The sequence below is a fragment of the Parambassis ranga genome, chromosome 17 (assembly GCF_900634625.1).
Source record: "Parambassis ranga chromosome 17, fParRan2.1, whole genome shotgun sequence".
Taxonomy (NCBI): Eukaryota; Metazoa; Chordata; class Actinopteri; family Ambassidae; genus Parambassis; species Parambassis ranga.
In genome coordinates this window covers 2,913,901-2,935,018 of record NC_041037.1, presented here as the reverse complement: position 1 = coordinate 2,935,018, position 21,118 = coordinate 2,913,901, and the positions used below count along the sequence as shown (strand labels likewise).

Here is a 21,118-nt window from a genome sequence, read left to right as displayed (position 1 = left end):
GATTGGACGCAGAGTGCTGTGGGTCGATCTGCTCCGCCTGCAGCTGAATCTGCTGCGTGAAGCTACAGAGAGACTGACCGGCTGTGAGTGTTTTCAGGTGGGGTGGAGCTCACGGCCGCTGCTTGTCGAGGACAGTAGCCTGACTGCAGAATGATTTCACGCCAGTCTCCAAACGTCACCAGAGAAAGTCACTGGTTGCTTTTGATAAAAAAAAAGTTTGGAAAGTCGCCAAATGTAGCGAGAGAGACGCCAAGTTGCCAACACTTGTCCCCATGCTGTGGTAAAAACGCCTCCCTGCATTACTTGATGCGCATGTCCAGAACCGAACAGAACACACGCCCCGAACCGAAACACGTGTACCGAACGGTTCAGATTTTTTTCCTGAACCGTCCCACCTCTAATGTACATATAATACATATTTCACCGGCTGCATCTCTACATGTTTATAATGGCAGCGGAAAATGGTCACCACAAGTACGTTTTATGTGTTATGAATCCGTGTGCTTTAAAATGATCTTTGCTAACCACACACCCTGTTTTAACCTTAACTAGAATCCTTTTTTATGGGGGTTGACCCAAAGGGTCAAAGTACTAGATGGTATCCCAGTTTGGGGTCATGCTAGCCAAAATAGCTTCTGCAAATTCCATGATTCAAACAAGTGCTCAGCAATAATTACCAAAGCTGTCGGAGCGAGGTTAGGCTAAGCTCGAGTCAAAGCCTCTGTCACCAGCTAGTGTTTTAGTGGTGTTGTGTATAAGTCATTGACAGCATGTAAAGATGGACGACATGACAGCTCCTCAAAAGATATACCAACACATCTGGATCGCCCCCTGGTGGCTGAAGTATGTCATAAAACCTGCCTCCTTTATGTCAGTGGATGGGACACGAATCCAACTAAAAACTGAACGTACTCCACAAGTGAACTTCTCCAAGAGATGGTGCGAGTATTTATCACACTGATCTGTGTTTAAGTTTTTCTAGAACATAATGTGTCAGCAGCTAAACTTCACACAAAGCTAAGGGAAGGATGTGTACCTCAAGTTCACAGACTCTCCAAGATGGCTTCTTTTTTTCCAACATGGCAGTGCCAGTAAGATATATTGGCCTCACATCCCACAAGTGGATGGATGTAGAGTCATGTCATCGATCTTTATATGCAGGCAATGATAAAAACAGTGAAGGCTATGCACAGGGTATGAGACGCAGTATCCAGTTCAAAAGGTTCAAGTGAGGCAACTGGACTTGTAGAGTTGACCTGGATGAGTGAGAATCTTGTTTTTTTAGCATCATTCATTGTTCAAGCAAGTGCATGTACACAACAGTTTAACAGCTGCAGGTGTGACGCTACCTGCTGCTCCCTCTGTTCAAATTCAAGGACTTCAAGGAGGATAAAAATGATGGATAATAAAGTTGTATATGTACTATTAAAAAACACAGATCTTATGCACGACAGCATGAGGAGGTTTAGCCAAAGGCCAAGTGGAAAGTGTTCTAACTCTAAACACAGCGGCGTGTCCCCTCCTGTGATTTAGCCATTTTCTTTAAGCTTCCTGTCTCTGCAGGATGTGAAGTGGCTCACTTGAGACCGTTCGTGGCGACAGTTTGTGGAAAATAAGTTTTAAAACAGTGTTTAATAACCAGTGTGTGTGTGTGTGTGTGTGTGTGTGTGAAAGACAATTACCTTTATGACATGTTAGTGCAATAAACCTGGTGTTTTATGACTCTAGCCCGGGCTTTGGGCTGCTTTTAGCTATTATAACAAAAGTTTTAAGGTTAAATCCAAGTCTCCTGCACTTAAGGCCCAAAAAGGTTGATGATGAACAACTGGATGGAGACCATTGCTCTGCAACACGGTGCCAACATTGACATATTCGAGGAGAAAATGGCGCCTATAATTCGTCTACATGGCCTGTTTACTGCTGGAGTATGGAAATGAGAAAACCACTTTGTCCGTTTTCTACATTAGATGCAGAGACAGAAAAATAAAGGGGACGGCTGCACACACACACATTTGCCTGCGTGGTAAGAGTGCAGCATGAGTCCTCCTTGTTCTTTCTTTAGGGGTCATGATTCAAAGCACAGACGAACAGACCTGAGTTTTGTTCAGTAGTTATGTTCCTCACTTTTCCTTGTCACAGCAGCGCCTTGTCCTTCCTCCCTTCACATCTGAGACTCAGGAGGGGGTATTAGGAGGACATTTTTAGACATGAGCAGTCCTTGTGTTCTGCCGCTGTCAGCACTGTTGGCACCAGCACAAAGTTACATAAGACAAGGGGTATTCAGTGTCTACAAAAGAAGCGGCTCAGCAGCATGGATGGAGCTCATTAGTAAACCTGTATGAAAAGCCTTCACGTATTCAGCACTGTACATAGTACCCATGCGTTAATGTTGCTATATAGAATTTCCCTTTAAAACATTTGAATATTTATAAATCCTTGTGCTAAAAATGAGGCCGCCTGGTCCATGTTTCCTCCCCCCGGCTGTTTTAAATGGAGGGTAATAAAGAGAGTTCAGTCTCCGTTCAAGTCGTCGGGGTGTTTGTGTGCTTCTGCAGAAGTTGGACGTCGCAGGTCTTTACACTGTCTAAGCTTTGTGTTTGCACAAAGAAGCCGTCCTTGACCCTGTCTGACTAAACTTCATATACTGGTTCAACTGTCGCTGTAACAAAAGAAATGATACCATATAGGCTGGCTCCATACGGTAGAGCTGCAGCTCCGGTAAAGACCGTCTCCTCTCCCTCTCTCTCTCTCTCTCTCTCTCTGTCTTTCTTTGAGCTGCTGCCGTGCTATTCAAGTGAAAGCTGCCTGCTGCCTGGCATTGAAAGTTATTTTATTTATTTATTAGTTTGTCAGTTTGTTTTGTTCAGAAAGTTTCTTTGCACATGCTATCTGCCATTTTCCAAACTACAGCAAATTAAAAGTTGTACAGCTGGGAGACGCTCGGCTCCTCTGAACAGATTTAAGATGCTGGACTGAAATTAACTTGTTTTGTTGTTAACCGTAACAACAGAACGAACCTCGGTCCTGTCTGTACATCATCATCATTCCTCTTTTGTGGTGCCCGTAACTCGTACTATAGAGCGGAGTTACTTAAAAGAGAATGAAGCAACACAACAAATAATAGATTAATTCTTCAACTCTCATCTTACCAAAGTTACACAGGGGGTGGAACATGTAGACGATGAACACAGGCTTACATCAAAACAGTGCAGCGTGTCATAATACAGGCAGTGCAACTGTTAGGACTGTGTAACAACAATAAGCCAGACGTCTGAGACGATGACTGATGTTTACATACACGCTATATTTCCAGCATATTGTGCACCTGTACAAGACGTAGGTGTGACATTCTCCTGCAATAATCCCTGTGTCATATATTGAAAATGAAAGCTCCTTCTATCACGCTGCAACATTGTTTTATTGCTTTCCTATTTTAGTTAACTATTAATAATTTCTCATTGACATGCTAAAAACTGGCAGAAAAGAATGCAAAGAAATGCCACATAGAGCCTGGAGACGTCCCAGCGTCCTCAGGAGAGTTTGGATGAACGTCTGCAGACACGGCTGCTGGAACAGCGCGGTGATGGTAGACTCCACAGGTCGTGAGACTCGTCAACAAACACAAGCAACAGCCTTAAAAACACTGAGCAAATGTTCCAGAGCAGTTAGGGTGTTTACAAAATGGGCACTTTGCATCTCGTAATTCACTAACCAGGCTAAGGTCATGAGAAAGGCATGTTTACAAGGTAATTATTGGGTTAATATCGCATGTGGACATAGTTATTAACTTTGTTAGTAATGAATACAACATACAAATACCTTGTAATTATACCATGTAAACTACATGTAACTATATTTATTATGCAATAAGCTGCTGCTGTTTAGACCTTTTCACATTCCCCTTTAGAGACCAGCTTCACTTTCTCTCACTGTTAATTATGTAAATTTCAAATGTTAATTTAGGTTCGATTTAGACGACACACATACTGGACATGCTCTTTAAATACACTTAAATGCACCCTTCTACAAACAAAAAAACGCCCAACATCTGAAAGGGCTGCCTGGTTTTACCACATGTGACCACAAAAACCTTTCATGCTTTCTGAGCTTTTATTGTGAAACTGCTATGTTTGCTATGTGGTTACATCAAAGAAATCCTCTTCTAAATAAACTGAATATTCTGCCAGATTTGGTTCTCTGACATGGAGGTATGAGTAAAAGGAGATGAATATCGAATAAGCTCTACAGTCCCAAACCACACTGTGTTGTATGTTTTAAATCATTTAAATAATCATTAGGCCACATTTATCAGTCAATTATTTCACTGAAACAATAATTCTTGTTCAACATTTGAAACATCAGATCTTAGAAACGCACACATGAATCAGAGCTCCTCAGCTCGGCGCCCTGACTCACCAGCACCTATAGGACTTTCCAGCCTCTCCGTCCTAATCAATTTTTCAGTTCCAGCTGTACAAAGTGTATCGACTCCATTTATGTGACAACACATTAGGAATGGCACTTACGGAGAGCTTGGAGCAGCATGCCATATGTGGCTTTATCAAAGTCCTATTCACATCTCTGACATTGCAAGGACAGCTGGTGGGTGGTTCGCTGGTTTTGGCACACAGAGCCACAGTACACTGCAATCAATAGGCGGAACAAAGAGGAAGTTAAGCTGCCTCTGCTGGAACATAATTGAAATACCTCTCTCCTGACTACACTCTGCTCTAAGGCTATAAGCTACGAGGAGGATTTTTCAAAATTTTAACAGATTTTTAAAAAACATGGAGAGCACAGACAGAAGGAGGAGAATTTCAACTGATGCAGCCAGACCAGGAGCGCACACACCTCAGATATGAGAACCTGTGTGACTTCAGAAGAACAATAAATATGCAGGCTGATTGACATGTCACTGCTCTGGGATGCACTTTGTTTTTTTATATGCAGCAAAAAATAAACAAAGAGGAAAAATATATATTTGAATTCCCAGCTAAGGTGTAAGTATGTGTTTTGCATGAGTTGTAAAAGCACGTGGCATCCAGTTGGTGATGCTTCCCAGTCTGTCATTGGCTATTGCAAGCAGACCATGTGACCATTGGAGGGAGGGGGGGGGCAGTTAGGGCCCAAACCCCAGACATAAAATCCCCTTCGTGTGTCGCCGGCCTGAACAGGAAGCCATGTTTCTACTCAGTGTAACATGGGTATAATACAATGTCTGTTATTTAATGCAGAAGAGTGTGGAATGGACTCATATGAGCTGGATGGTTTCATATTCTGGAGTCATATTTTTTTTTTAATAATGTCTTTTGCTTGCTTGTCACGACCACAAACCAATCTGCTGTCCCCTCATTTCAATACAATCCAGGGCAGCAATCAGCTCTTCAGCTACAGATGGTAATCCTATTCAGTGTCACACACCATCACAGCTCTTGCCTGTTTCCCCCCTCCTCCTCCCCCTCCTCCTCCTCCTCCTCCTCTTCCTCCTCCTTTCCAACCAAACGCCAAATGCAACACTTCTGGCCTTCACTGCCACACCTAAATTGCAAATCAGCCCTGGCTGGGATTGGCACAGCGAGCACCCCACAACACCCTGTTGAAGAAATTATTTATGTATCACACCGACACTGTCCATAAATAAAAGATACCGTTCACGGTCTGCTCCAGAGTTCCTGCAGCTTGGAAAAAAAAAAAAAACGTGTGTGCTGCTGGGGATGTTTGGTTGGTTTCATCATGGACACCTCTGACTGAGAAAACAAAAATAACATAGTCACAGATTACCACCTGTTCCACGACATCAGACACTTTTGGGACTGAGCCGTACTGACCAATCAGAAGCTGCCTCTCAATTCCTTCAAAGGCTGCATTTGAAGGGTGATCATAGCAGCCCGTTTTCCCAAGTCCTGGAGATATAGCATTAAATATAAGTGTCAACTACATGCGTCAAGGTTCCATGGCAACAAGAATGGTGACCGCTGGAGATGCAAACAGGAAATCCCTCCCATAAGCCAGGAGGACTCGTTAAACGGAGCCTGGTTCATGGTTTGAAGAACTCAGCCTTTGTGTGGAGACAAAGCTACATAAGTGTGAGGTTTGGTTGCACGCGTCATCTGTGTAAACCAGGTTATATTATAACTAGCTCATATTAAAAGTTAAACTACTGAAGCCTGAAAGCAGCAGCGTCAGCGGGCTGACAGCAGGGGCTGGCTATTCCAGCCGGCGACGTCGCTACCTGCAGCTTACATCAGCACATTGAGCCACCGCTTGGAAACTGGCCCAAGGACGCGGCGTTGAACAAAACTGAAAAAACGGAACACTGATGTTTTTTGAGAGATAATTAGTCAGAGAAAGGGGTGAAAACCCTCTGAACCAAGTGAAGTCTTTCTGGGATCCTCAACCAGGACAACTTTTTACCATTAACAATCTGTTGCTAAGCAACCAAACACACTGCATTTACCAGACATTTACAAGAGAAATCCAAAAAATCCAAAAAAAACACAAAGTACTAACAAAAAGCTCCAAAAACAAAGAGACACAAGAGCATAACACAAAGCTCACATGGTAGGAGTGAAACAAGGCACGGGTGGAAACACACATCACAAAAGTGTAAAACAAGCGAGGACACACAAGGAAACCTGACTACCAAAATAAAACAGGAAGTACAAAGAACACAGGGAAACTGACTTGACACTGAACAAAAGGTAAGCTAAGCTAACACGTAAACATCAAAATACAACAAATACCCTTAACCCATTAAAACAAAGCAAGACAGAGAACACGTCAATCATAAACGAAGCATCATGACACCCTCACTGTCTGTAAGACGCACTCTTGAGGAGCCACAGGTGGCAGAAATTACACACAATTACAGTACAGGTGTCACAGCTGAGAACTGAAAACACATCCTGCTGATAAAACCAACACAAGCTGACTCAGAGTGATCTGAAATGTGACATCAAAGATGGAAGGTGAGACGTGGAGGAAGACGATGAGGAAGTCCAAGAACAGTATTTCACATTAAATTTAAGCAGCTGCGGCAGAGCCTGTTGTTGAGGGAAGCAGGATGCTGATCTGTTGGAGAGATGTGTCGAATCTGTGATTACATTTACATGTTTGTGTTCTTCTTTTGTCTGTGTGTGTGTGGCTCCTGTGGCGTTCAGTTCACGGGTCAACAGCGCACCTACACACCCTCTCACAAAGGTGGTCTAGGGCACCGTCTGCCCACAGGCAAGGCAGGCAACTGGCCCATGTCAGACGGAGGCCTCAGAGGGCTGACAAGCTTCAAACTACAGCGTGGGAAAAAGGTGTTGTTTATTTTTGTTCCTTTAGTTTAGTTAATTCTGTTCAGTGCAGTTTAGATGGTTTATGATTTAGTCCAGTAGCAGGGAGAGGAGCAGACCTGTCGTCATACCAACATTAGCAGTGATCTAACAAAGCAGCCACCTGAGGCCTTCACTGCACTGAATGCATCTGTGTCTCACAGCGATGAAGAGGAGGTCATGGATGTGTTTCTGCCATTTAGTGCCCAGACTACACCAAAGGTACTGAACAAGCTTTATTAATATGAAGCTGAACAATCCAACACACAAAGCAACCTGGGAAAAACGACGAAACCAACAAAGACGTGGGGAGGACAACACGGTACAGGTGCACATATAGAGGCCATCAGGAGAGTAAAACAAGACATGGACACACAAGGACTTCCAAACACCTTGCTAGTCATTGTATGACACTGCTTGTGCAGCAGCCGTAACGAATTTCCCTCTGGGATTAATACAGTATCTAAAAAAAAAAAAAAAAAATAAAACAGGAAGAACAAGAAAACTCACGTGACACTAAACAGAAGGAAAGCTAAGCTAACACACAGGGTACACAGCCCATTGAACAGAGCCATAATCTGCATTCTGCTGGTTCAGTTTACTTCATTTGTTTTATGTATATAATTCTGTGTTTTTGTTTCCTTTTTGCTCCATGACATGTTTTTTTTCCTGATTGGACACCTGTTGCACACACAGGATCTTCCATACAGACGATAATTAGGTTTGGATCAGAGTTGAAAAGCATCAAAGAGAGGACACCTGGTAGTTTCAGCAGCATTGTGAGGATAGCGTCAGGCTAACATGCACAATGCAGGTAACAAAGGGGGTTTTGATGTGCAACATGCAGCACACATGTTTGTGTGAGCGAGTGAGTGTGTGTGTGAGTGTGTTCAAAAGAAAAATCTCACTCTATCCTCAGTGACAGCAGTTTCACCTCCAACATCGTGGTATCAGGAAGTGATATTTGCTGATATTTTGTCGTTGTTAGTGAAGTAACAGATTTGAATGTCAGCTCAAGTGTTGTGACAGCTTATCATCTGAACTTGCAAATATTGATCGTAATGCTGCCGATCTGCATCACTTACCAGCTCCTGCACTTATTTCAGCGAGTTATTTTAACAAAACAGTGTTGACCCTGGCACCGCTTACTCCAAAGTCTCTGTTGTCTCATGTATTTAGAGGGAAGAAAGACGCAGGTGGCACGAAATCCCGGAGCAAATAAAGGGTACAAAGAAGCAGTTAGAGAAGAAACAGTCACACAGACAGAGAAACCGTGAGACAGGCTGACAAGGACACAAAGAGATGAAGACAGGGGGCACAAAAAAAAACAATGGGAATCAACTTACAGTGGGGGAAAATAAAGGAGGAAAGACACAAACGTCTGCCCGTAGAACAATGGCTCCCTGATGGTAAGAGGCAGCTGTAAACATGGACACCCCTGTTTGGCAGACATGGAGGAAGGGATTGGTGGAGGAGGAGGAGGAGGAGAGAGGAGAAGGGGTGAGAGACAGACAGACAGACAGACAGGCTCTGCCAAAGCAGCCCCCATGACAAGCAGCACCACCTCGTTAAACCTGTCCCCGGGAGTCACAGGCAGATGCTCCGTTTTTTCTATGATAATGACCGACCTGCTAAGCAGCGACGCTCCGTCACGCTCCTTTGAACAACTATTGACCTCGAACCTGTCACTCGCTGTCACGCCTGCACTGGTTCCAAGTCGCCACACTCAGAAGGGGCTTTTTTTTTTTTTTTTTTTTTGCTTCATAAGTTTTTAATGCAGGCCAAGGCGCATTAATAGAGTCAGACGTTGTGTGTAGGCCCCCTGAGCTCAGCTACGCCACACATTCAGGATCACCAATTATGTCTTAAAAATATGCTTCCCCCCCAGTCTGTGCAAATTGCTATTAAGGATATGAAAGTGTTACCCATTAATGCACATTTATTCACCATTTTACATTTAGAAGACCCACTGCTGTCAAGCATCAAAGCGCAGTCAGCACATGCAGCCACGAGTCAAGAGGAAGTAACTAGGGTGAGGGAAGGATTGAGAGAGAGAAGAGAGAGGGAGAGAGCAGCCGTTCTCTGAGGATTAGCTCATTTAGACTGCTTTGATCTGTGAGATCTTAATTGCTGGGTAGCACTGATAGAGTCCTCGTGGAGACTTAGCAACACAGATGAAGAGGGAGGAGGTTCTTAGACATTCTCTTCATTTCTTGTTTGTAGGGATGAGCTCTTATTAAAACTTCAACAGAAACATTTTACATTTCAGCAGCTCGGCCTGCAAGGTTTTCTCAAAACAGGAAGTGTGTGTTCAGAGAACGCATATAAAGATGGACAACGTCGCTCTGCCTCAACCCACCGGACAAAAATGATGTCTCACTGTCAGGTGCTGACATGCTGGATAAAGAGACTCCACCAGTAGAAAGAAGAGGCCAAGAGACGAGGTCGCACTGCTGTATCCGGTATGTTGAGCCAACTTCTTGCAGCTGCTCAGCTGCTCCTTTGGCTGCTGGTTAGGGTGTTAGTTCCTCCTGTTATCGCAAACTATAACTTAAATATCAAAATAATGTATCCAAAAAAAGCTAACAAGAGACAAACCATACACCAATCATGACAAAATATCACACAAGTGGAAAAGCATGAACTGAGGATGTTCAAAGGGTCACTTAGCTCCTCAAAGTCAGGAATACTTGAGTCAAGACAGGACCAAACTCAGCATGAAGAGCTGTGTTGAGTCCACATGTGAGGCTCAGACCTGTTGCCTTGTTGGCAGCATGGTGGTCCGCCTAAACGCCAAACCTGGCAAAGAGCAGTCGTAGAAGCAGGAAGCTTGCGGTGTGAGCCCCAAAATTATGCTACAGTCTTCATGTAATTAGTGAGTTGTGAAAAGTCACCCCTGTACAGATGCCATTGTAAACATATTTATCTGGACATTTTAACATGGGTGTCTATGAGGATTGACTCGTTTTTGGAGCCAGCCCCAAGAGGCAAAGGGGAGAACTGCAGTAGTTGACATTTCTGGTGCTGTATATTAACAGGCACGTGCAGCAAGTTTCTATCATATTATCCTGTTTCCTTGAAGACCAATCAGACACAAGATGGAGGCCTTGTTACAATGGCTTCCATCAATAGGTGGAAACATCAGGAAACCACTGAACATTTATAGTTGAACCTTTAAAATGGACCAGCAAGAGGACATGGTTTGTTTGCTAGAATGTTGAGTCAGAGCATCTCCACTGTGCCAGATCGTACGACGTGCACGAGTTCGTTTAAACATATTGTTCTGATTTATCAGAAAACATCATCAGTAGAGACATAACCAGGGGTGCTAGTTTACAATCAATACTGTTGTTTATAGGAGCACACCTACTATTAAACGTGCATAAAAGTCCCCACTGAAGCGCTCATAAAGGGCAACAGAATCACAGGTGCTTCAGGCCATCATGTCATTGCAGCCATTCAATAGAAAGAGTACATTTCTCTACATCCTCATTTTCTGTTGCACAGCCTGAATACAGAAATTTCTGTATCTGTAGTTTTATGATTTCTTTTAAAGGGGGTTGATGGTCGCAGGTCAGCAGTTGAATATAAATCTCACAGATAAAGTCTTTGGGAGAGTGGAGCCCTTCTGAGAGGAACTGAGAGCTCGCTGCATTTGAGGGCAGCTTTAGCTTTTACTAAATCCCTGTTTAACCCCCACACAGAGACCCAGAGGGGCTGACTGGCAGAGGCTGGGGTTCAGGAGATCATTCGAACAGATGAAGATGATGCAGGGCCTCCTTCAGTCGCTCACTGTCCATCTTTTGTTCCTCTTTCTCCAATGCACAAACATACTTACAAACAATCGCTATCTTCTTTCTGCTTTATCTACTCCATGCAACCTCCTCTCTCCCTCTCTCTCCCTGGCTGCTGTCCAACCTCTCTGTCGTCGCTTTTCATCTCTCTGGCTAAGACAGGAACAGGCAGATTAAGGAGAGGAAGAGTATTAGGGGAGCATTCTTTGTGCCTCTTTGTGACGGTAGGGTTACTGATCGCGCAGCAGAACCCTCCCTATGCTGAGTTTTGGTCATTAGAGAGGCTGCAGAGCGGCGGGGGGGAAGTAAGCCTGAGGGAGTGTTTACATTACAAGAATACTGATACTGTCAAGCTCTGCTGTATAAATGCATTCTTGTGTTTGACAGTGAATTTCAGCTGAATACAATAGGTAATAAACTGGGTGTGGGGGGAAAGTACACTGTGATGAAGAGAATAGGCTCAGATAGCATCAGATAGCTGCATGAAAACAACCAGTATAAACAATATAAGACACCAACAGAACACTGTACATACAGCTCATCCTAATGATGAGGACATGCAGGTTTTTATTTGAATCATAAAACCTTTCTGAATATCAATAAAGCCTGCTGACCTCAGCATCAGGATGAGGGATCTAGTGCAACCTGCTCACGTGAGTACATTAATCTATGAAGGTCACATGATGTCATCTTAAATGGCTAGAATGAGCAGGCTAACTCCAGCTGAAGCTTCTTTCCAAGGCGGGATGAAGCGTCTCTTCATCAGAGACTGAAGACTTGGTGCAGTGACACTTACATTTTAAACCTAACCAAGTTATGTAGCGCTCAGCGTAAGTTCAATCATGAAAACTCTATTTCACATCATCCACCGCTTATCTCTATCCGCTTCCCTCTCCCTCTTCACCATCCTCGCACTGCACTCCCTCTAGTGACCTCCCACATAGTCAGGTGTTTAATAGATGGCACCTCCCTCACCAATCAGCTGTCGATCTGTCCCTCTCCTGCCCAATCATAGCATAGCACGAAATTTAAAAGCCTCTGTCTCTTCTCCAGCTGCCTCCTGATCGAATATGGCAACCCTCCTCCACCCCAAGCACCTCCCGATCCATGCAGTTCAAGGCCTCCTCTCTCCTGCTCTCCTGCTTCTACACCACCACCAGGTCTAGACCTGGGAGGGGGGGGGGGGGATCAGCGGCCTCTCCGCTCGAGTTTTCCCCCCTTTCGGACGTGGTCCTCACGACGGGGTCTAGGACACCAATGCACATTCACAATTATTGTATTAATAAACCTTTCTCATTCAGTCTCTCACGATTGAAATGTTAATGCCTGAACCTGCTGTCATCCACCATTTTTGCTAGAAACATGATTTTCCTTTATTGGAGTTGATAAAACGTGTTGGATCATTAGTGTTATGGAGGTGTTTATCAATGCTGTCTATTGGTAACCGAGTTGAGTTACAACAGAACATAATGTTGTATGTCTGCCGGCTGTATTATCGACCAAATGTGACACTTTATTGTGAGGACATGTATTAGAAAAGGTCTAATCTGGTGCAGTGACACCTCTCTTTTAGCAAATAAAACTGGGAGCCTGTTATTTTGTCTGAAAGAAGACATTTTAGAATAGAATAGAAATACTTTATTCCCAAGCTGGGAAATTTGGCATGGTGCAAATACACTGTTTATATATCGCTGAAAGGGGCCCAAATATCATTTCCTATTTGATTGTGGTAGTTTTTCCAGCGCTTGCATGTTCCTGAAAAAATAACTGTTTTATGCGTCTCTCCTTTCTGCCCGTTCTCCGCTGCACCACCACCGCTGTGTCACACACGGCTGTGATTTGTGATGCAACTTGCAGAACCTTTGTTCCTACAGTGTAACATTTGTCTGAAGTGAGGAAAAATAGCCTATCAAATTTCAAAAGTACAATTCAAAGAGTATGCTTTTATTAAATATTGATGTCACACACATGGTTAGTGGGGTGTGTTAACGTTTGAAGGAAAACAGCATCACTTAACACCCTTGTGCTACCTTGCTCGACAGTGAACAGCTGTTACATCACCCTTGAATCATTCATTCTGAAACCAAAAAACGAGTTGAGGTAAACACAAAATCTGTAGAATGGGAAAGGGCTCATCTGGTTTCCACGGCGAATGATCAAAAGATCAAGGAGCTGATAGTGTAGTATAGATCTTTACTTAATCACACCACACATGCACTCTTATAAAACTCATTTGGCTTTGTAAGTCCCTTTGTCCTCTGGTGCAGAGACATGGTCTGAAACTGATTTTAGCTTCATGAAATGTGATTCAGCATAGCTTAGCTTAGCAATAAAAAAAGGAGGAAATGGCAAAATGGCAGCCTCACTTTTCAAATTTTGCCACGCCGCACCTCTAAAATTCACCAATGTTTGTGATCATGAGGATAAAACCAGCCCAGGAGGGAGAAATAGAAGAAACACAACAGTTCATAACCCCTGCTGAGCTTTGCTTAAGGTCCCAGCAGAGCAGTTTTTATTTTTAGGAGAGCCCTCCCTCCCTGCTCATGCTGCAGTCAAGAAACAGGCCACACCAGGAGGGTTTCTTATGAGAGAGTCCTATATGAATAGAAGTATAAAATAATAATGTACACCTGCGTTTACATTTCTGGCTCTCCATAGGAGCCCATTTATTCTGGACTATCTCATGAGCGCCCCCCCAGAAATTCAAATTCAGAGTGAATACAGGTAATGTTTCAAAATCCCAAAATCCATTGTGTTAAAGGAAGCAGTGTTGTGCTTCCAGGCTGGGATACATAAATCCTTCCACCCTGCAGCATGCTACGGCTTTACCTTTTGACACCAATCAAACTCCTGATGAAGGCTGTACTCAAACTGAGTTGATCATTCAAATAAGTTAAAAGGAGTCAAAGCTTTATCAACCGCTTCAGCTAGACTGCATACACATGTGATTTATAATCAGTTCTTCACACTGTGGGGCTAAAAACTTTCCAAACAGCATCAAAACAAGCTTCAACATCAGAAAGTATATTTCTGTCCACTGATTTGAATTTTTTTTTTTTTTTTTTTTAAATGGAAAAAGCTGAAGACAGCCAGGAGGATCACTGTGCTCCAGCAACAGTCAGAGCTCCTCATCGCCTGCATTTCAATTTGGAGAAAGTACCTGGGCGGCGCACTGTCAGCAAGATCTATGTTCCAGTTGGGTGACTGAGTCTTCCTGGTATCGAAACATGATGACAGTGAAGGCAAGTCTCACACCATCCAGCCAATGGAGTCATCAATAATAAGAAAAGGTGAGTGGGAGGCGAGAGAGAGTGGGAGGAGGGTTATCTAGGAACAGCACATGTATTTCCCGGTGGGCCGCGGGGGCAGACAGGGCCGCAGAGAGGCAAGATATGGTGTGACGCTCCCGGAATCTGTGATTTGACATCTCCTCTGTGTGAGAGTCTGTCAGAGGGCAGGAGAAGGTTTTTGAGGGCGCTGCCGCCGCCTCCTCTTGTGTCCGAATCTCAGGGTTTTTTTTTTTTTATCAAAGAGATCTGACTGAGGGCGCAGAGTGGCAGAGCAGCATGGCACCCACAGGAGGTGGTCAGCTTTGAATGGACGCCGACTAGACGTTATTCAACCAGCAGTCACTCGTCCTCGTCCACATAAGTAGAAGGAAACCAGCCCACCTAGGAAAAATAAAAAAAAAAACAGCTCAAAGACACACAAACATACATGCTGGACACCAACATTTCCCATTTTATAGCTTCTTTTTAACCAATAGCAAGCAAAAAAAAAAACACTGTTCCAAACTGGTTAAACATCTGTGCCACCTCTAAAACCTTACAGTATCTCTTTATTTTTCATCCTCCCTAGGAATTGAAAATTAAATCAATATAAAGACCAGTATGGGAACTTGGTGGCAGACCTACCCTGCCATCGACCTCTCCCTTCCACCAGCCATTGGGCATCTTGGTGTAGATCTTGATAATGTCTCCCTGCAGCAGAGAGATCTCCCGTGTGTCTCTGGAGCAGAAGTCATAACGTGCCACTGCAATGCCCACCACCCTGGGAGAAAAGACTGACAGAGAGATCCAAATCCAGATCCAAATATTAAAACCTGACAAATAATATGGAAAATAAAGAAGCCAGTAAATGCTACATTAACTTGCTGATGAGTTAAGACATGGAGTGTGGAATTGACGCAGTCCTTTGGTATAGTATTTAGAGCAAGTTTGTAATACAACACTTGGACTATAAGACATGCAATACTATCTTAATCCTAAAAAAAAGTCTGGATACATTGATTAAATAATCAATAAATAATGCAAACAATCATCAGGTGCAGCGGTTTCTGATCAGCAGCACAGTAAATCTGCACATTGTGCACATTTCTCAGGTTTTAACTGAAGTAAAGGTGCCATCTTGTAAGGCAGGTGTAAAAAAAACAAAAAAAAGCCTAACTCATGGAGTCATAGTAAGTGTAAAACCACAGTAATAAAAATGAGAGAATAAATCAGGTTCATGGGTGAGAGCGGAGAGATATATTCATCTGCCCAGCTACTGGCTCGGCCGAGCACACAGTCAAGAAGAGAGGTCATCGGTTATCGCGGCTGTGTGTTGATCTTATTAAAAGTTAATGTTGAATTCAGCTCACGCAGCGCACCCTCACTTATCAGACTGTACCGGGGGATTCCTACACATGCAGGTCAGGGCTCGTATCACATGTGAACACAGGCATGCATAGGTTTGTTTACCTTATCTGTGAAAATACAGACGACACAACTGTGAAGATACGATGAATGAAAGAAACACACACACACATGTGCACGTTACACCGGGACAGATGCTCACACAAACATGCGTGTATACACGCTCATGCACAAACTAGCAGACATAAACAAAGTAATCTTAATAGACTATTATCCAGCTTTCACACCATGCCGGCAGAATGGAAATGGGACAAACCTCTTATTATTCCAAATTATTCTGTCACCGTAGCTGGCCTTTTGTTCACAATTTTTACTGGATACTAATCCTCAATGAAACATTTTTACTGTGCAAAATATCCGTCACGCTTCATTAAGTGAAACCATGCAAACAAAAGGGCATGTGTCCTTTTTAATTAGCTGAATTGATAGTGTTATTGTTGGATTTAGAAACATCTAAATGCTAGCACGGGTGCCGGTTTTTCCACTTACACATTCTGCAGATATTTACCACAGCTTGCAGAAAAATTCATGTAAGTGAATTGTTTTTTCCCACATAGCACTTCTATATATTCTATATGACAGCATGATTAGACTACATTATTTAACAGAGACAGGGGGGGGTAAAAAACACAAGTTCATCTTTGGAAAGATGGAAATGTGAGCTCACAGCATGGGAGAGACAAAAAGAGCAGAAAAGCTGTACCTGTACCTGACCAGAAAGGCGAGGAGGAGGGAGGAACAAAGCTGCAGCCGCCAGGAGGAACTACAGAGAAACGAAGCGAGTGATGGGGGGTTCAGGCCATAGTGGGAGCAAAGAGAGAACATAAGCAGAGTAAACACAAGTTTGACAGAAAGAAAGTGTGAGAGAGGGTAAAGGAGGCTGAAAGAGAGAAAGTTGTCAAAGTCAAAGAACACGCTACTAGAAGTTGTAACTCACACTGATGCCTCCTCAGACTCTTTAATATATGTAGTGAAGGCTTTGAAGAGATTCAATAAGGCCTTTACATGGACACCACTAAAACACAATAAAACAAAACAATAACACAACAACCCTCTGTTTGCATGTACAGCGCTAAACTCCAAATGTGCAATAATGCCACCCATAGACTGTATATAACTTCTGAGGCTGTTTTGAGTCGCTGTGAGAGGCTCCATCAGTCTGTTGAAACTCCCACTACAGGCGATGACATGGAGTACGAGTGGAGCTTAGGGTGGGCGGACACTCAAAACACAAAATTATGCAAACCTTCAGCTCTTAATATGAGTAAAAGTCTAAAAGAGTTCACCTCTATAGAGACCATCTGATCTTGTACCAGGCTGTTTATAATCTGTTGGACATTCTTACATGGAGGTCTATGTGGATGCCCCCAGAGGCCGCAGGAAGAACTGCAGTTTACACATGTGCAGTCCCCAAGGCTGCTGCTGGATTTAACCTCAGTGACCCCTTGGTTATTGAAATTATTTGTTTTTCTATTATATATACCGTATTTTCCGGACTATAGGTCGCATCGGCACCAGCAATGAAGAAGAAAAAAAACATATAAGTCGCACCGGACTGTTAGTTGCACCAGCGGGCCAGCGTAAATCACTATGTTTTTAGCGTAACGTTGCCTCCTGAATTCCTTAACTTAAGTGGTGCGGCTGCAGGGCATTGAGAGTGAGACACACGCATTTCAACAAGTTCTCACACGGAGAAATGATTAGCTTCACTGCACAGAAATTCCTATAAACATCCTGTAAATGAGTAAAAGGCAGACTACTGTGCACTCATATAGCTGTCTGGAATTAGCGGCCTATCGACCAATCGGAAAATAGAATTCCTTGTTGCCAGGTGAGGTCTGAGGCCAGGCTGCAAACACACGTTCCATGAACGTGCGCGTCACCTATGCTCGGAATGCAAAGTGTGGACAAGCTGGAGGTGGAAGAGAACCGTCAGGAGAGGAACAGAACAGATACCATTGTATTTGTAAAGGCTAACTAATTGTATATTTTAATACACAAGTCACATACCCAGCCAAAGGATAAAAAAAAGTGTGACTTATAGTCCGGAAAATACGGTATATATATTTTAAATAATATATGTATTGCTATACTATATTTTTATACTGCTGCTACACTACTTTCAAATTCCCACTGTGGGACTAATGAAGATTATTTCCTAATCCTACCTAATCTTATAATATGTATGCATCATACACACACACACTGTATGTAGCCCTGTTTAAATGTGGGCACTGGTATGCAGAATGTGACCATATGAAAATATGGACACGGTCTCTCCTCCTGTCCCTTAACGTGTTTGAATAATGCCAGTGATGCAGTTGAGCCTTTGTTTTAAAATTGTCACCATTTATTTTATTACACCCGTCATGCTGTAGGCCCAAAAAATTTCACTTCAACGTAAAGCAAAGACTCTCAACAACAAGTGATGCATTACTCAGCAGATGACAGTAGTCTGTATGTGTTCCTTACTCATATATTCCTCTTCCACTGGTGCACTGGTTCACTAAGCCAGAGGGAATCACTCAGCTAATCACTAAGTAATTTCTCTCCAGGCTCTGCCACCAATTTGACCTGCTCCAAGCTGCCAACAGGTGTCTAACTACTTCCAACGGATGCAGGACACGCTGCAAAAACCAGCCGGAGATGCTTAGACGTTGGCCGATGGCTGTCTATCAGCTCGGTGTGTCCTCAGATGTCCACATACTGATGGCAACAAAGTGCAGTTTTTACAACTCCCTCCAGGTCACACTGCATAATAATCAGTAATAACAACCTTTCCAGCTTCAGACTAGGTGTGCCAGAGGCAGCAGCATGTGGGTAAGTATACGTCTGAGCGCAGCACGGCGCCCTGACAAGGCAGCGTCTGGGAGTCCACACTGCAGAGCCGACAACTTCTGCTCCCCTATGAAAACCCATCTGAACCAGCAGGACCCTCACGCTGAGAAAACACCTCCTGTCAACGCAGCAATATGCCTCCATGCGTCCTGCTTCTCCCCTACAGGCAGAGAGGCCAATGCATGTCAAGTGTCTGACCAGGGCGCACACCTGCAGGACGTATGTACAGTTTACACTCATATGTACATACAGAACTCTGTCCCCATACCTACCTCTAAAATCTATTATCCTGGCAGACAATAAGAGATCATTGCATTGTAAGTTATTTTTCCAGCTCTAGCACTCTCTCTCTCTCTCACACACACACACACACAGACACACAATGAAAATCAGTCAGTCAAACTTAATTAAAAATGCTTGCTGGGGTTTTTCCAAGCAAATTACTCTGGAGTTTTGATGGCTTTTCAGTAGTTCTGCATCTTGTGATTGTTTGCTCAGCCTTGCATTCTATTTTCTTTGCTATGAGGTGTCTGTCTTTTGAGATTCAAACCTTTTTTTTTTGTTGTTGTTGTTTTGGCATGACATCTGTCTTTCTACGGAGGCTGTTTACCAGACAAAGAACGCGGTGCCCACACTAAGTCTGTCTATGGGGGTGGACGACTTAAGGCAATAATAATCCATCCCAGAATGCACTGAGGCAACGGCAGGTCTGTCAAGCCTTTCTCGGAGTGAAAGCATCGTTTTGAATGGCAGCGATGCACAAACACACCTCTTGCTGAGCTGCTTTGAAGCCTGATGCGCTGGGAGACCGGCGCTGCCAAAAGGAGGCAGAGGGACAAGAATGCAGCAGATTTTTACATCCGAACAGACACAAAAGGCTAACTCTGACTTTGTTCCAGCGTTCGTGTGCTTGCTGCTGCAGCGGCTGTGGTTGTTTATGCCCCCCCCCCCCCCCCTCCCCCTCCCCTTTAAGTTAAGACACTTTACCTCTAGCTGCTTCCTGCTCTTTTAGATCAGATCATATCTGCAAACTTTTTTCCCCCCAGTTTTGTGGAAACAGTTGCGGCCCCTCAGTTGGACCAGGGGTATCCCCCAGGTGAGTGTCAGCAGGCGGCTGTCATACTGTTTTTTTTCCACAGCCAGCCCAAGTGAAATGTCATGTCCTGTCAGGAAAATTGTGAAGCCATCTTGGAGCTGAGCAGAGTGCGGAGTGTGACGTTTTGAGTAGCAGGCTCGTGGTGCTTGCCTGGGGCACTGGGCCCTAACTGGGACCTCTCTGCCGGTGAGCTGCTGAGGCTCCTTGCTGTCTCACTCACTCACTGTCTTTCTCACTCTCTCTTTTGTCTTCCTATCTTTCATACTTAAGCCTTCCCCTGTGCCTGTTTCCTAACCAAGTTTTACCTATTATCACGCACTAATAGTACACAATTCAAGGTGCAGGTGCACATGGAACAAACTAGAATTTGTCTGAACTAGATTACATGTGGAAGTAGGCTGGTATCTGGGTATAAAAACATCTGTACAGTTTGTTTACATGCCCGTTTTTCCATTGTGCCTGTGTTAGATTTGCATTGTTTTTTTTAACACACACACACACACTGCATGTTAATACAAGGGACCTTCTTTCTCGCCAAATTCTCCTCCTTGCCTCCATTTTCACCTCTCCCTGCCCCTCCTCTGCCACCTGCTTCCCCTGCTCTGCATCTCTGTCCCCCGCCTGTCCGTTTCATTCCATCCACATTCTCTGTCTCACTCTCACACTCTCCACTCCCAACCTGCCACTTCCTCTGATCTGCTTCTTCCTCAAGCCTCCTCTGCCTCATCCTTCACATGCTTCCTCGGAGTGAATGAGCATCTGCTTTCTGTCTCTGTGGGTCGGTAATGATGCAGCGAGTGGACTTGTTGGACTTCAATACAACAATGCACTTATTCATGCCTGTCAGAGGCGACAGAATGAGTGCAAAGATGCTGCTTTTGCCACTCATGACCAAGCATTGCTACTTGAAGTACAGATTTTATAGAATGCATCTGCTACTACCAGCAGCATACTTTTCCTCTCTACACATAGTCTGACCAGTGTCTAGCTCCAATATTGCTGTGTGTGTACTACAATCTGAATAATGTTAATTTGATTTAACAACAAAGGGAATCCTCCGAACAAACCTGAAGAGACATGCCTCTCTAGGAAAACTGCTCCTCCCCTGGGAATCCTGTTAGCTCATTACACTGTGCTAAATATTTCTGGCATGTCTCACACACCAACGATGGGACTGCCCTGGGTACTGAGATGCAGTTTTAACATCTAATAATCAAGCAAATGCTCTGTCAGCATCAATTTGTAACACACTGGAGCATTTTTATTCTGATTTCACCACACTTTCTGTGTGAGAACATGAAAAAAAATATAGACCTCTGTGTTTGTCACTGGCTTCACAGACAGGCCTGAACAACAGCTCACTCCTTACTTTACTGG

The 21,118-nt window shown here is 43.8% G+C and overlaps 1 protein-coding gene across 2 annotated transcripts in view; it reads right to left on the bottom strand.

The window, feature by feature from the left end:
* Nucleotides 1-13,096: 13,096 nt before the first annotated feature.
* LOC114449618 (guanine nucleotide exchange factor VAV3-like) overlaps nucleotides 13,097-21,118 on the bottom strand; it is a 42,287-nt gene continuing 34,265 nt past the window's right edge. For both annotated transcript variants that reach the window (XM_028427426.1, XM_028427427.1), the window contains exons 26-27: nucleotides 15,028-15,176; nucleotides 13,097-14,784 (exon numbers count right to left, since the gene is read on the bottom strand). In XM_028427426.1, the coding sequence (XP_028283227.1) occupies nucleotides 14,743-14,784; nucleotides 15,028-15,176 (191 nt within the window). In that variant the 3' untranslated portion in view covers nucleotides 13,097-14,742. The remainder of the gene's footprint in view (nucleotides 14,785-15,027; nucleotides 15,177-21,118) is intronic.